At 38.2% G+C, this 12235-nt stretch overlaps 2 protein-coding genes across 2 annotated transcripts; one reads left to right on the top strand and one right to left on the bottom strand.

Moving 5' to 3' along the window:
* Nucleotides 1–6168: 6168 nt before the first annotated feature.
* LOC113694181 (uncharacterized acetyltransferase At3g50280-like) lies at nucleotides 6169–9064 on the bottom strand. The gene has a single exon (XM_072053336.1). The coding sequence runs from the start codon at nucleotides 7795–7797 to the stop codon at nucleotides 6433–6435; it is 1365 nt and encodes a 454-aa protein (XP_071909437.1). The 5' UTR covers nucleotides 7798–9064; the 3' UTR covers nucleotides 6169–6432.
* Nucleotides 8542–8910, top strand: LOC113693179 (uncharacterized). The gene has a single exon (XM_027211752.1). It carries the CDS (start codon nucleotides 8542–8544, stop codon nucleotides 8908–8910), a length of 369 nt encoding a protein of 122 aa, XP_027067553.1.
* Nucleotides 9065–12235: the final 3171 nt, after the last annotated feature.

The following is a 12235-nucleotide window of genomic DNA, read 5'->3' as shown; positions in this document are numbered from 1 at the left end:
GGAGAGTTTCCTAAAGTGGATGAGAGAATATAGGAAAGGTCCTAAAAATGTATGAGAGAATTTAGGAAAGTTTCCTTAAAATAGATGGGAGACTTTAGGAAAGTTTCCAAAAGAAATGAATGAGAGAGTTTAGGAAAATTTCCTAAAAAATGGATGAGAGAATTTAGGAAAGTTTCCTAAAAAAATGGATGAGAGAATTTAGGAAAATTTCCAAAAAAAAAAATGGATGAGAGAGTTTGGGAAAGTTTCCTAAAAAAGGTAGGAGAGAGTGTGTCCAAGTGAGTACAAAGAGTTATCCAAGTACTTTACTTAGTTTCCTAATTGATTTTGGAAACAAGTTAGTTTTTGGAAACCCTTTGAAAATCCTTTTCCTCTTGAACAACTTTTGGTAACTTTCTTGAAACAACTTTTGGTAATTTTCTTGAAACAACTTTTGGTAACCTTCTTGAAATAACCTTTAGGTAACTTCCAAATTCTACTCCAAGAAAGATTGCATAAATCAGATTTGGTCCCCTATTCAAAACAATTCGGTTGCCACTTTCTTTCCTTTCCTTTTTTTTTTCTTGCCAACCGATTCCTCTTTTCTTTCTTTTTCTTTTCGTTTTTGTTTTCTGTTTTTTTTTCTTGACTACAACTATCAACCACGACACAAAACAAGGAAGTCCACAAATAATAACTACCAAGAACTCCAAGATCTTTCAAGAACTTTCAAGGAAGTTGTCAGGAACTTCAGAAATTTCAAGATTATGATCAAGAATGCAAGAAACTCAAGATTATTGTAAGTTCTCTTCAAGATTCACAAAATTCCAACAAGTTTTGCCAAAATTCAGATTTGAAAACTAAGTAAACAAGTTGGATAACACAAACAACAAGGCTGGACAGATTTGTATTCGGATGAACAGTAACGGTGAACAGTGTCGGTGAACAGTAACGGTGAACAGTAACGGTGAACAGTACGATGAACAGTAATAATTAATTTTTTTTTTGGTTCTAAACAAACGAACAAATTGGGATAAACATATATGACTCGAAATAAACGAAGAGAAAAAAAAAAGATATAACCTGGTGGTTGTCGACTAGTTCTGGTACCAACTGATGTGAAACCCCGATCTAGACAACCAAAACATCATGGCTTAGGCAGCGGAAATTTGACCCAACTAATCCCTAGAAGTCACGAACAATTTTGATATTATCTCAACCCGTCACTACTCGAATTAACGAACCAAATTGGAGGTAGTAGAACGCCACAATCAAGGAGATACTCGATTGATAAGTTCAGGTGAATAACTTGAGAAGATTCTCAAATATTCAAAGGAAACTCTCTTGCCAAAGAGAAAGTGAAAACTCACTAATTGTATTTAATAGTCAAAAACTGATCCCAAACAAAGAGGAAGTGGGGCTATTTATAACCCTTACAAGCATTAACCCTAATCCAAAAGTTGACCAAACTACCATACATACTTAAGAAAGATTTTGGGCCTTACTTACTAACAAATGGGCCGCAATTAAACTATCTTAATTACCTAGATTTTTTAAAACGAGAAATAACCAAAATCAACGAGAAAAATCAAATAATCCTACTAAATTCAAGCATTCGTGCAATCAACTAGTCTTCACTTAAATTTTCCAATTCCCCATGTGCTTGAATGGGCCTTGGTCTTTATATTCTCATTATTAACTATATAATTAACATTAACATAAAAATAACAAATAAAACCCTCCAAATATAAAAGTCTAGGCATAAAATTAACTCTAAAATTTGTCAAATGATAATTATGTCCATGTTCGCGAACGTTTGTTAAAACTCGCGAACATGCTCGTGTTTGTTTGATTATTAATCGAACAAAAAAATTCGTTCGAATTCGGTTCGTTTAAGGTTTCGAACGAGTCTTTCACGAGCACGAACATGTCGAAACGAACCGAGCTACCGAACAGTTCGGTTCGTTTAACAGCTCTAGAAAGGAAGGTATAAGATCTAGTTATCTTTTGTTAGTTTGCTTTCTATCTAAGAGACAGACGAAAAGGAAACCAAGATAAATAAATTTTTTAAAAGTTTCTAAAAATCTTGTGTTTTTAAATTAAACTTTTAAATTATTATGAATAAAAATGTAACTAACATGCAATAGTTTTTTTTCTTTCTTTTCCTTTCTTAATCCAAATAATATCTTTAATATTTCTTTTATTTTCCTTTCGTATTTAATCCAAACAAGATGGATACAATCTATTTACTCTTTTTCCTTTCTTTCCCACTAGAATCATCTCATTTCCTTTCCTTCCTTTTCCTTCAATCCAAATGGTGCCTTTTAGAGAATTTTCTTCCCTTTTGTATAATCGATTTTTCTCTAGCTATTGTATGCGAGTTTGTTTGGGACTTTAGGAACTTTATCTTAAGTTTGTTGTTCACAATGGTAAAATTTGCACTCTTCTACCGGTTGATGTAGATCTATCGAAAGAACATTGCAAATTTATCTATGAATATTATTACTCTGCATTCCAACTTTTTCTCTTTTCTGCTGTCAAAGGAGGATTTTTTTTTTTTTTGTGATCTAAGGAAAGACTCCAAGCCCTACAAGAGACAAGTGGAAATGGGAGAGTTTGAGAGTTGAAACAAAAATCTCACTGTTACTTGGTTAAAAGACTCCAAGCTTTACAAGGGATGAGAGAAAAGGGGAGGTTTAAGAGTCGAAACAATAATCTCACAATTATTTAGTTAATGTCTCTATCAAATAATGTGAGAACCCGTATTTCTCTAATATTTTTCCTAGGGTTTATTTCCCCTTAATTGCATGTTTTCTGCATTTTCTGGCTTAGGAATATTTCTTGGTGGATTTTATGAATAATTATAGTTTTTAGATAATTTTTCTAGTATTAGAGAGTTTTTAGAAAATTAAGAATATATAATGGACGTGGGACCCACTAGTGCGAAAAATTCGGGAAAATTCGGCCAATTAGGTTAAATTCCGGATACTGTGTAAAATTTATCGGGTGTTAAGAGATAAGTAGAGTGTGTGAAATGATTGATGTGAGAGAGAAAAGAAAGGATAGGAATGCATTAATGAGGTGCCAAGTGCCATGGTATCATTGGATAGGATTTAGGAGTTACTATTCCAATTTTTGACTTTTTGACCAAAAGGTTAAATATCTTAAAAATTGCTCAAAATTCACTCATTTTTACTCCTCCATGGCCGGCTCTCTTAAGCTCAAGAAGGAAGAGGATTTCTTCAATTTTCAAGCTCCCAACTAGCACAAATCATCCAAACCACTTACCTAAATTAGTTTCTACTCCATATTATCCTTCCATTAGGTGCTAGTAAGTTGATTAGTGAAGTTTTCTTGGAGAGCTAAGGTGTCCTACAACTCCCTCTCTCTTGTTTACTTGGTAAGTGGTATATGAACTCCCTCCTATACTTAATGATGGTTAATTGGTGCCTAGTGGAAGCTAAAGTGATGGATTATGTGAATTATTTCTTGATTTGTGATGAATTGGTGAAGTTTTTATTTTTTTGAGGAATTTTCTGGTTTAATGTGATCATGGTGTTGTGGTTGTTTATGATGGTTGATAATGAGGGGTTATGACTCTAGTGGATGTGAATTGTTGATAATTGCAACCAATTTTGGATTTGGATTGAAATGTGAAATGTTAGGGTTTCAAAACCCCCTTTTCTGTCTGGTTTTGTATCTCAGGCTTAGAGGCCGAATTGGCCTTTTCTCAAAACATAAAAGTTGTAGGTATTGATGTGGTTGAGGTGCCTGTAAAATTTCAGGTCATTTGGAGTAGTGTAGAGTGAGATATGGCGTTTTTACTGTAGCTGTTCTGGGTTCATCAGGATGGCAGAACTGCGTTTGTATTTGGCTATTTTGACTGGAATTACTTTGGATTTGGATGTTGGTGTCTTCTGATGAAATATAGAGGGATGTCTTAGCTACCATATGCCTTTGGAATCAATGCATTTGGACTTGTATGGACCGAGTTGGACTCATTACAGCATTATGTGATTTGCAAACCTGTTTTGGTAATTCTGGTTTAGTATTTTGCATATTTGACCTAGTTGTGCTAGGATTTGGACTGAGTGACCTTCTACATTGTTGTAGCCCTGTTTCTTGGCTTCGAAACGGTGGGTCTTACACCCCCATCCGATAACCGTAGTGAATTTGGTGCCATTACCGCATATTGAGGTCAAATACGGTTTCTTTGTTAAGGCTTAAGCTAAAGCCATTTCTTAATTTCTGGTTACCAATGATGCCTATTTATGCATATAAACCCTATTGGGGGTTATGTTTGGCATTGCTATATGACTCGTTATCGAGTCTCATTGCATTTGTTTACGTGTTCTAGGGCGTGACGGTGGTTCACGACGCACTTTTGATCACGGTGCATGAAATATCACTTACGTGATTGGTGAGTATACTACTCACTTAATTGTTACAATGTGGCTTTGTTATATGTGAATTCGATGCCTTGAAGGCTTACTTGGCTATTGGAATTGATAGAGGTGAGGGTGTACTTGACCGCCCTCACCCCCTTGTGATTTCATTCATGTCTGTTTACTGTTATACTGAAATACTGCACTGGCTATATGAGATATTGAATTGCATTCTTGGAAAACTGATTTGGTGTCGTTTGGATGAATATCCAACGGCTTTAATATATCACTGAGCTCAACCCCGGTAGGTAGTCAATTGGATCGAGCCGGCGCGGGATTGGTCGTGAAAATTGTCATGCCACGGGGACTGTACTGAGGAACCCTGTAGTAATGAGACTCTTGGTTCCGGTATACTCGAGTATTACCAAAAGCTACTGAATTGGAGTGCAGACCCGGTTGGGGTATGTTGGGTGGAAGGAATGGAAGTAAAGTGAGGTCTACGGTTTGGTACTTTTAACATTGACGGAGGGTCAATGAGGTTGGATCAAGAAAATAAGCGAGGAAATGGGCTCTTGAGAGCCGTCCGTATCCTTTCACTGATTTGATTTACTTCTTATTTGCATACTTGAACTGAACGGTTATGCTTATGTGATCTTAGTTGCTATGGTGGTTGTATTCTCACTGGGCACTTAACTCACCCCGTTTCTTTTGTTTTCCTTACAGGAATATGACTCTTTTGGAATGAATTTTGTTAAATGGTTGCCGAATGAACTAGATGAATGCCTCTTTTGTATTGTATATAAAATGGGACCCTAAATGTATCATTAGGGCCGTTTTCACTTTTGTTTTGGCAACCCACACATGTAGTGACTTTTGTATCACTTTTAAATGCCATTGTGGCTTGTAAATGGTTAATGTTATGTTGTCTGTGTATTTCGATGTTTGGTTGGGTTTCGGACGGGTCGGTTACTATTCATGGCCGACTCTGGATTTCATTTCTTTTATTTTGGGTTATTTTGCCCTTTGCCTTGTTTGCGCGCATTATAAGTTTCAGAACGTGATAGATCGCTTTATACTGCACCGTTAGTTCTGGCGAGAGTTGGGCAGGCAGTCCGCTAACCTCTTTGGTTCACCTTAGGGGAAGGTGGGGCTGTCACAAGTAAATTGGGTCTTGGATACTACTACTCTATTTTGTTATGCTATTACTTGTTAATTTTTGTGAGTTGTCAAATTTGTACATTTCAAAAATACTACAAAAAATACTTATATTTTTCAATTAATTGTATGAAATACGTGATAAACCGTTGAAGTATTATATGTCACGAATTATACTTCATATTTTTTAAAAAATTTTAAAGTTTGAGTAAGAATAATAACATATCTTTCAAGATATATCCAAAATAGTGGCAACATATGCAATAGTTTTGATAGATTTACACAGAAAAAGTAATTAGTTAATAAGATTTTAATAAATTTAGCATCTCATAACTAGGATGAGAGATAAAAAGTGATATGAATATAATATATTCGACAATTATATAAATTTTACTTGTGTTTATTTGTATCATTCACATACAATTTTATATGCGTATTTTTGTATTAGTTTGTTTTTGCACTGAAATTCCAATATTTTTTTTAAAAAAGAATTCATATTATATTATGTATAATACTTCCTATTATACCTCTTCGGTATTTTAGTAACTGCGTTGTCAAATAAATTCTGTTAAGTTATTTAGGATCAAATATTAACAAACACTAACGTTTTACTGCTACTAAAACGGTAAATAAAACATTTGGTCACCAATTTGTGAAATAAAACATTATTGTATAAGAAGATAATGTGCAATAAGCCTCCACCACATGCATAAACTACTACGTATCAAAACTAGAGCCACAAAGCACCCACATTTATTCTTTTTTTTTTCTTTTTCTTTTTTTCCTGAAGTACATTCTACTAATCCATGGACTAGAAATATCTGAATGTAAGGTTCAGAGTGCTGCCTAAAGGAATGATGAGCCCATTTCTTGATCTTATGGAATGATCACCAGGATCATTTCAAAGGGGACTTTATAACGAGACATTCTCCATGAATTCCTGGTCAGATTCTAGAAAACTCATAGTTTGCTGTGGAAGACAAACCTCCACGTCCATGCTTCCTCCGCCTTCTCTTCCGGGAAACAACGTTATTTTCCCATCAGGTTTGTTGGCAAAACCACTTCGAACTGCTAATGCTTTGCCAAGTCCAAATTCGCTCCCATAAATATTGAACCTGGGAGAACTTCCAATTTGGATCCTGTTGGAAAACCGGCCAATCCAAACTATGAAGGGCGATTTCACCCATGATTCAACCCAGTCGCGTATACTTCTGTCCGTTTGATTGATCACCAGCTCGTGCAATTTGCAGGCCGCCCATCCTAGTCCATTTGTCAGCAATTCACCACGAGTAGTGGTTACTGCCACTCCCTGTACACAGTTACCAAAATATTCCTCGGACAAGGGCGGATTTATCCTTAACCTGCTGTTTACAGACGTTCCAGCAATTGTCTGTTGATCAGCTGGCATGTTTCGAGCCCTTGTGATACACCTCCAAAGGAGAGCTGACAGTGCCTGGAAGGTAGAAATATTGGGGGAGTTGCATTCAGCATTTGCTTTTGCTTTGAGTTTCGCCAACGACTCTGCTGAAAAGTTGAAATACCTTTCCAGCAACTCAGGGGTTTGAAATCTGCTGATGAATTCATCATGGTGAGTAAATGGAAGGCTGATAACAGGGGATCTGTGTCCCTCAGGAAACCAACGTTTCAAAATAGGTGGTCTGGAGATGGTTGAAATTTGCCCCTTGGCATTGAACACCTCGGACCATGTGTTGATGAAATGCCAAAATGACGTCCCATCCACCAGCAAATGGTTGGTTGACCATCCAATGAAGATGCCATCCTTTAATTCCGTCACCTGAATGCTCATCAAAGACATGGAATGACCATCATGGTTGACTGCACCAACATGATCAAAGAATGAATGTACAATTTTGGGCATATAGATAGGTGTGAGAATATCGTCAATGGTCAAGTCTACTGATGCGTGAACAAATTTAGCTCCCGGAAGATTCGTGCAATCAACATAGATGGAATAAATTGGAGGATTTTCCTGTTTTAGAGTTGCAAGGCGTCCAGCTAAGGGATAGAAATGAACCAAGGTAAGCGAAAGAGATTCTTTGAGCTTCTGCAAGAAGTCCTTCATTTTCCCCTCACTATCAAAAGCCGGAGGCTTGGCAAAAAGGAGGCCTTTTTGGTTGTAGTGTATTGAGGCCAGCGACAGATCCCATGGTGCAAGGTATATTCGCTGCTCTGAATCTTGTGGAACGTATTTTGGTTGGACAAGACATTCAGAGACGTAATGAATAAAGGGATGAGACGTAATGTATTTTGCGGCCATAGTTCAGATCTCAACTCTTTCACAGTTTAAATCCAAGAACCTATTCCCTTCTGGAACTTTGGCAAGAATACTACAATTACTTATAGCAATTTCTACGCTGGTAGACCTTGGCCCAGGATCTAAAAATAGAGTTCTGGGACACTATATCACATAAATGATAAGATACATCATATACCCATTCAGTGACTGTTGGACCAGCCATCCTAGCTCCTTAGGGTGGACCGTTCCTTCGCCTTGGGTGTAGTGTGTAGAGACTAGTGGTAGGTCCATGGTGTCAAGTAGCAGCTGGTCTGCATCTTTTGGGGAAAAATCCACTTTTCGTCCCTAAACTTGAACACGAAGACACATTTAGTCCCCAAACTTTCCAACAGAACACATTGAGTACCTGAATTACTGATTTTTTGCCACATTTAGTTAAAAAATGGGAAATTACTCAATTTGGACGGAGAAAACCATGTGAGACTCACGTGGCCGTTAACAAAAACTTCCTGATCATTACTTTTTCAAAAAATCACTATCACTAGCAGTACTGCTGTCCGTGCACATCCTACGACTTCTGCAATCACATAGTTTGATTTTAGTAGCAAATAGAAATTAGTGAATTAAATACCCCCTTCAGACCTCCTATAGCCCCATGTCTCTGCTTTGCTGATAACCTCCAGAGATTCTTGATTGAAGAAAGTGAGGGGGGAAAAAAAAGAGGAAGAAGAAGATAGCATAACGGAATTAATAACGATAGACATCATGAGCTTCAGCTTCAAGAGGAAGAAGAATACTGGTCTTTCTTTCCTCATTTTGTTCCTCATCCTATGGAGCAACTTGACAGGGGCTTCAGTTTCTTCCCCAATAAAGGGTGCTGGTTTACCGTGCAATGGTACCTTTTCCACGTGCTTCTTGGAAGGCAGCATGGAATCTGAAGGTGAGGTTCTCAGGCCCTATGCTACACCTGGGAGATGGCTGCAATCCCAGCAGCAAAATACAATTGGGTACAAAGCTCTTCAGAGGAAGCCAGTTTGTAGTGTGGCTCAATACAGCAATTGCATAGTCCAAGTTAATGCTGCTAATGGGCGCTGTACTGATTACAATCGATGCAAGCATCAAAATCCTAATTGATTGCTGGCCTCTGCTCTCCTGCCCTTTTTTCTGGCTTTCAATCGCCAATGTTGTATTTAGTCAAGCAATAAAGGGATTTACTCTCTGTTGTTGTATAACTTTGTATTTGGAAAGGGGGAAGCTTGGAGGAGAAAAGCAACCCTGGTAGAGAGAGAATAAAATAGTGGGTTCTACCAACATTTTTACGGATAATTGTGTTTTTGTTAACGGCCACGTGAGTCTCACATGATTTTCTCCGTCCAAATTGAGCAATTTCTCCTTTTTTGACTAAATGTGGCAAAAAATTAGTAATTCAGGTACTCAATGTGTTCTGTTGAAAAGTTTGAGGACTAAATATGTCTTTGTGTCAAAGTTTAGGGATGAAAAATGGATTTTTCCCGCATCTTTTGGATCGCATTTTAGTTGGATAAAACATTCAAGGGTAAATAGTCAATTTCGTCCTTAAACTTTTTTTCTGTGTTAATTTAGTCCATGTATATTTTTTTTGATCAATTTGAACCTTATACTTATTTAACGGTTCCAATTGAGGAATTTCGCGGCGGCGCCACCGTATAAATTCAATCAAATCACTAATTGAACAATTAAGTAAGGGTATTTTGGGTAGTTCATTGGGACAATAACAAAAGAAGTAAAATCCTTGAAGGATCCAATTCTAAACCTTGGATTCTTGACTAACAAAGTCTCCAAAGGCTGTCCGAACTCCTCTCCCATTGCTTAAAAATTGCCCAGTTTTGCTTTATTTCTTTTCAACTGCGTCAGTGAGATCACAATTTGCGACGTCCAATTCTAGGACTAGTCCGGCCTCCGAATCCACCGCCCGCGCCAACTCCTCCACCCTTACCAAATCCCCCATGCCCTCCACCAAAACCTCCTCCAGCCCCAAAACCACCACCTGCACCACCTCCTATACCTCCACCTTTCCCAAAGCCACCATCTGCTCCACCCCTTTTTCCGCCACCGGCCCCACCTCCAGCACCTCTGCCAACGCCTCCTCGGGCTCCTCCTCCTACACCTCCACCTGCTCCACCTCTGGCACCCCACTAATGCCTCCAAGGACCCCTCCTACTTCCCCGCCTGCTCCACCCCCAACTCCACTACCAATCTCTACCAGCCCCACCACCTACACCACCACCTACTCCTCCACCAGCTCCACCCCCTGCACCTCCTCCCATGCCACCTCCAGCACCAGCACCACCACCTGCACTGCCTCCAACTCCACCACCACCACCTGCTCCTCCAACACTAGCTCCAGCCCCAACACCACCACCTACACCTCCTCCAGCGCCACCTCTAGCGGCACCACCACCACCTGCACCTCCTCCAACTCCAGCTCCTCCATCAGCACCTCCAACGCTGCCTCCAGCAGCACCACCACTACCTGCACCTCCTCCAATTCCAGCACCACCATCGGCACCTCCTTCAATACCCAGAAAATCCTCAAGAATGTGCTTGTATCCCCGCAACATAATTAAACAAAAATCAGCTACCCAAGATAATTTAAATTTTTCCAAAAAAATAAAAGAAAAAGGGGTGTATATCAGGTATAAGGCGCTCTGAAGAACAAAAAAAGTGATAAAAATCGGTCCCCAAAACACTCAACTCTGTTGGTCCTCAAACGTATCAAAACAGTTGGGAAAAGAAGGGAAAAGCTTTGCTGGTTTGTAGTGGAAAGGGATTTTCGAGTGGTGATAATCAGTAGCCGAATAGCAGAGGAAACCGAAATCCAGTGGAGCTTCTTCAATAAAGACTCAATATTCTCAAAACTCGATTGGAATCTTGTCGACATAAATCTCAGCACCCAATTCTAAGTTTAGAATAGAATTGGGTCTTTTGCCGGATTATTGCAATTATAAAAAGCTAATTGGGTCCTTTTGCCGGATTTTACTTCTTTTGTTACTGTTCCAACAATGAACTACCCAAAATACCCTTGCTTAATTGTTCAATTAGTTATTTAATTGAATTTATACGGTGGCGCCGCCGCAGAGTTCCTCAATTGGAATCGTTAAATAAGTATAAGGATCAAATTGGCTAAAAAAAATATACATGAACTAAATTGACACGAAAAAAAAATTTAGGGACGAAATTGACCATTTTCCCAACATTCAAAAACGAATTAAATTGAGGGATGAGAGGTCACCCTTACCGCTGTATATTAAGCCCAAGCCTTGTCCCTCAAGTGGTGTCATCCCAAGAAATTCAATTCATATTTTTGACTTTGGATAAAATTTTATTCGCTTTATCTTCCCATATAGCCCCACAGATTCAATAATTCTAGACCTTGACAGAAAGGGTTCGCCTTGGAGCTAGCAAGGATGTCAAATTGAAGTGCAAAAATATCTATTAGTAAGACATGCAATAAATGTAGATGTGTGCATATGTATGGATAATGTATCAGATATATTAACAAGTGTCTGTTAAATGCACGTCACACGAATTCTAAAACAACATTTGAATGTTTCACACGAATTGATATGCAAGATCAGATGCAGTAACCATTGGGCTAGAAAAGCATCTTCTTACAACAATCCTCCATGTTGACATTTTCTGATAAAGGTCCAAGAATTCATTGCGATGCATTAGCTATCCTATCCGTTGGAGTTGATGTTCATGAGTTCTTGGATACATGTACATGGCAAATGGAATGTGAGCTAGAACGTGTGTTTTGGATCTTATTCAAATTGAAAGAAGGCGTGTTTCTTTTGTTGCATTCATCTAAACATTCCCCGATGTGCTCTATTGCAAGCAAGGGCTGGATGTGAGGACAAATCGTTTTCAAGAGAGGAAGAATGATGTAAATCTGGTTGCTTGCTTTTGCATTCCCAAGGTTGCCGAGCTAAGTGTTGAACTATTCAAGCGGACCTTTAAATATGCATAAGGCTTTAATTCAAGCTTTGGTCCATGTTATTCAAATACATAGAAGGTGTTGAACCTGCATGAAATGAACTTTATACACTTGTCCGAGCTAAGGAATCAAGCTTGAGAACCTGCCAATTAAGACCCTAATTCAAGTCATTGGTGTTGATGGATCTGCCGCAAAACTCTAGTTGGATGAGCTGCTCATGGATCACAAGAAGCGGATCAAAACTTGCTTGTTTTGTCTCAAGTCATTTGTGCCATGTTTAAGGTTCTGTTTGATAAAACTGAATCTGAATTCTGAAGTTTGAATTCTGAAATCTGAATACTGAAACAATTAATTTGTTAAACTTTAAACACTAAAAAGAAATATATGAATGTCTGAATTTTAATGTTAAACCTATTTATACTGTTTGATAAACATTTTATAACTGAATGCTTAATAAGTTAAATTTGACAAATTTGCCCTTAT

The sequence above is a fragment of the Coffea arabica genome, chromosome 6c (genome assembly GCF_036785885.1).
Source record: "Coffea arabica cultivar ET-39 chromosome 6c, Coffea Arabica ET-39 HiFi, whole genome shotgun sequence".
Lineage (NCBI taxonomy): Eukaryota > Viridiplantae > Streptophyta > Magnoliopsida > Gentianales > Rubiaceae > Coffea > Coffea arabica.
This window is presented reverse-complemented; position numbering and strand designations above follow the sequence as displayed.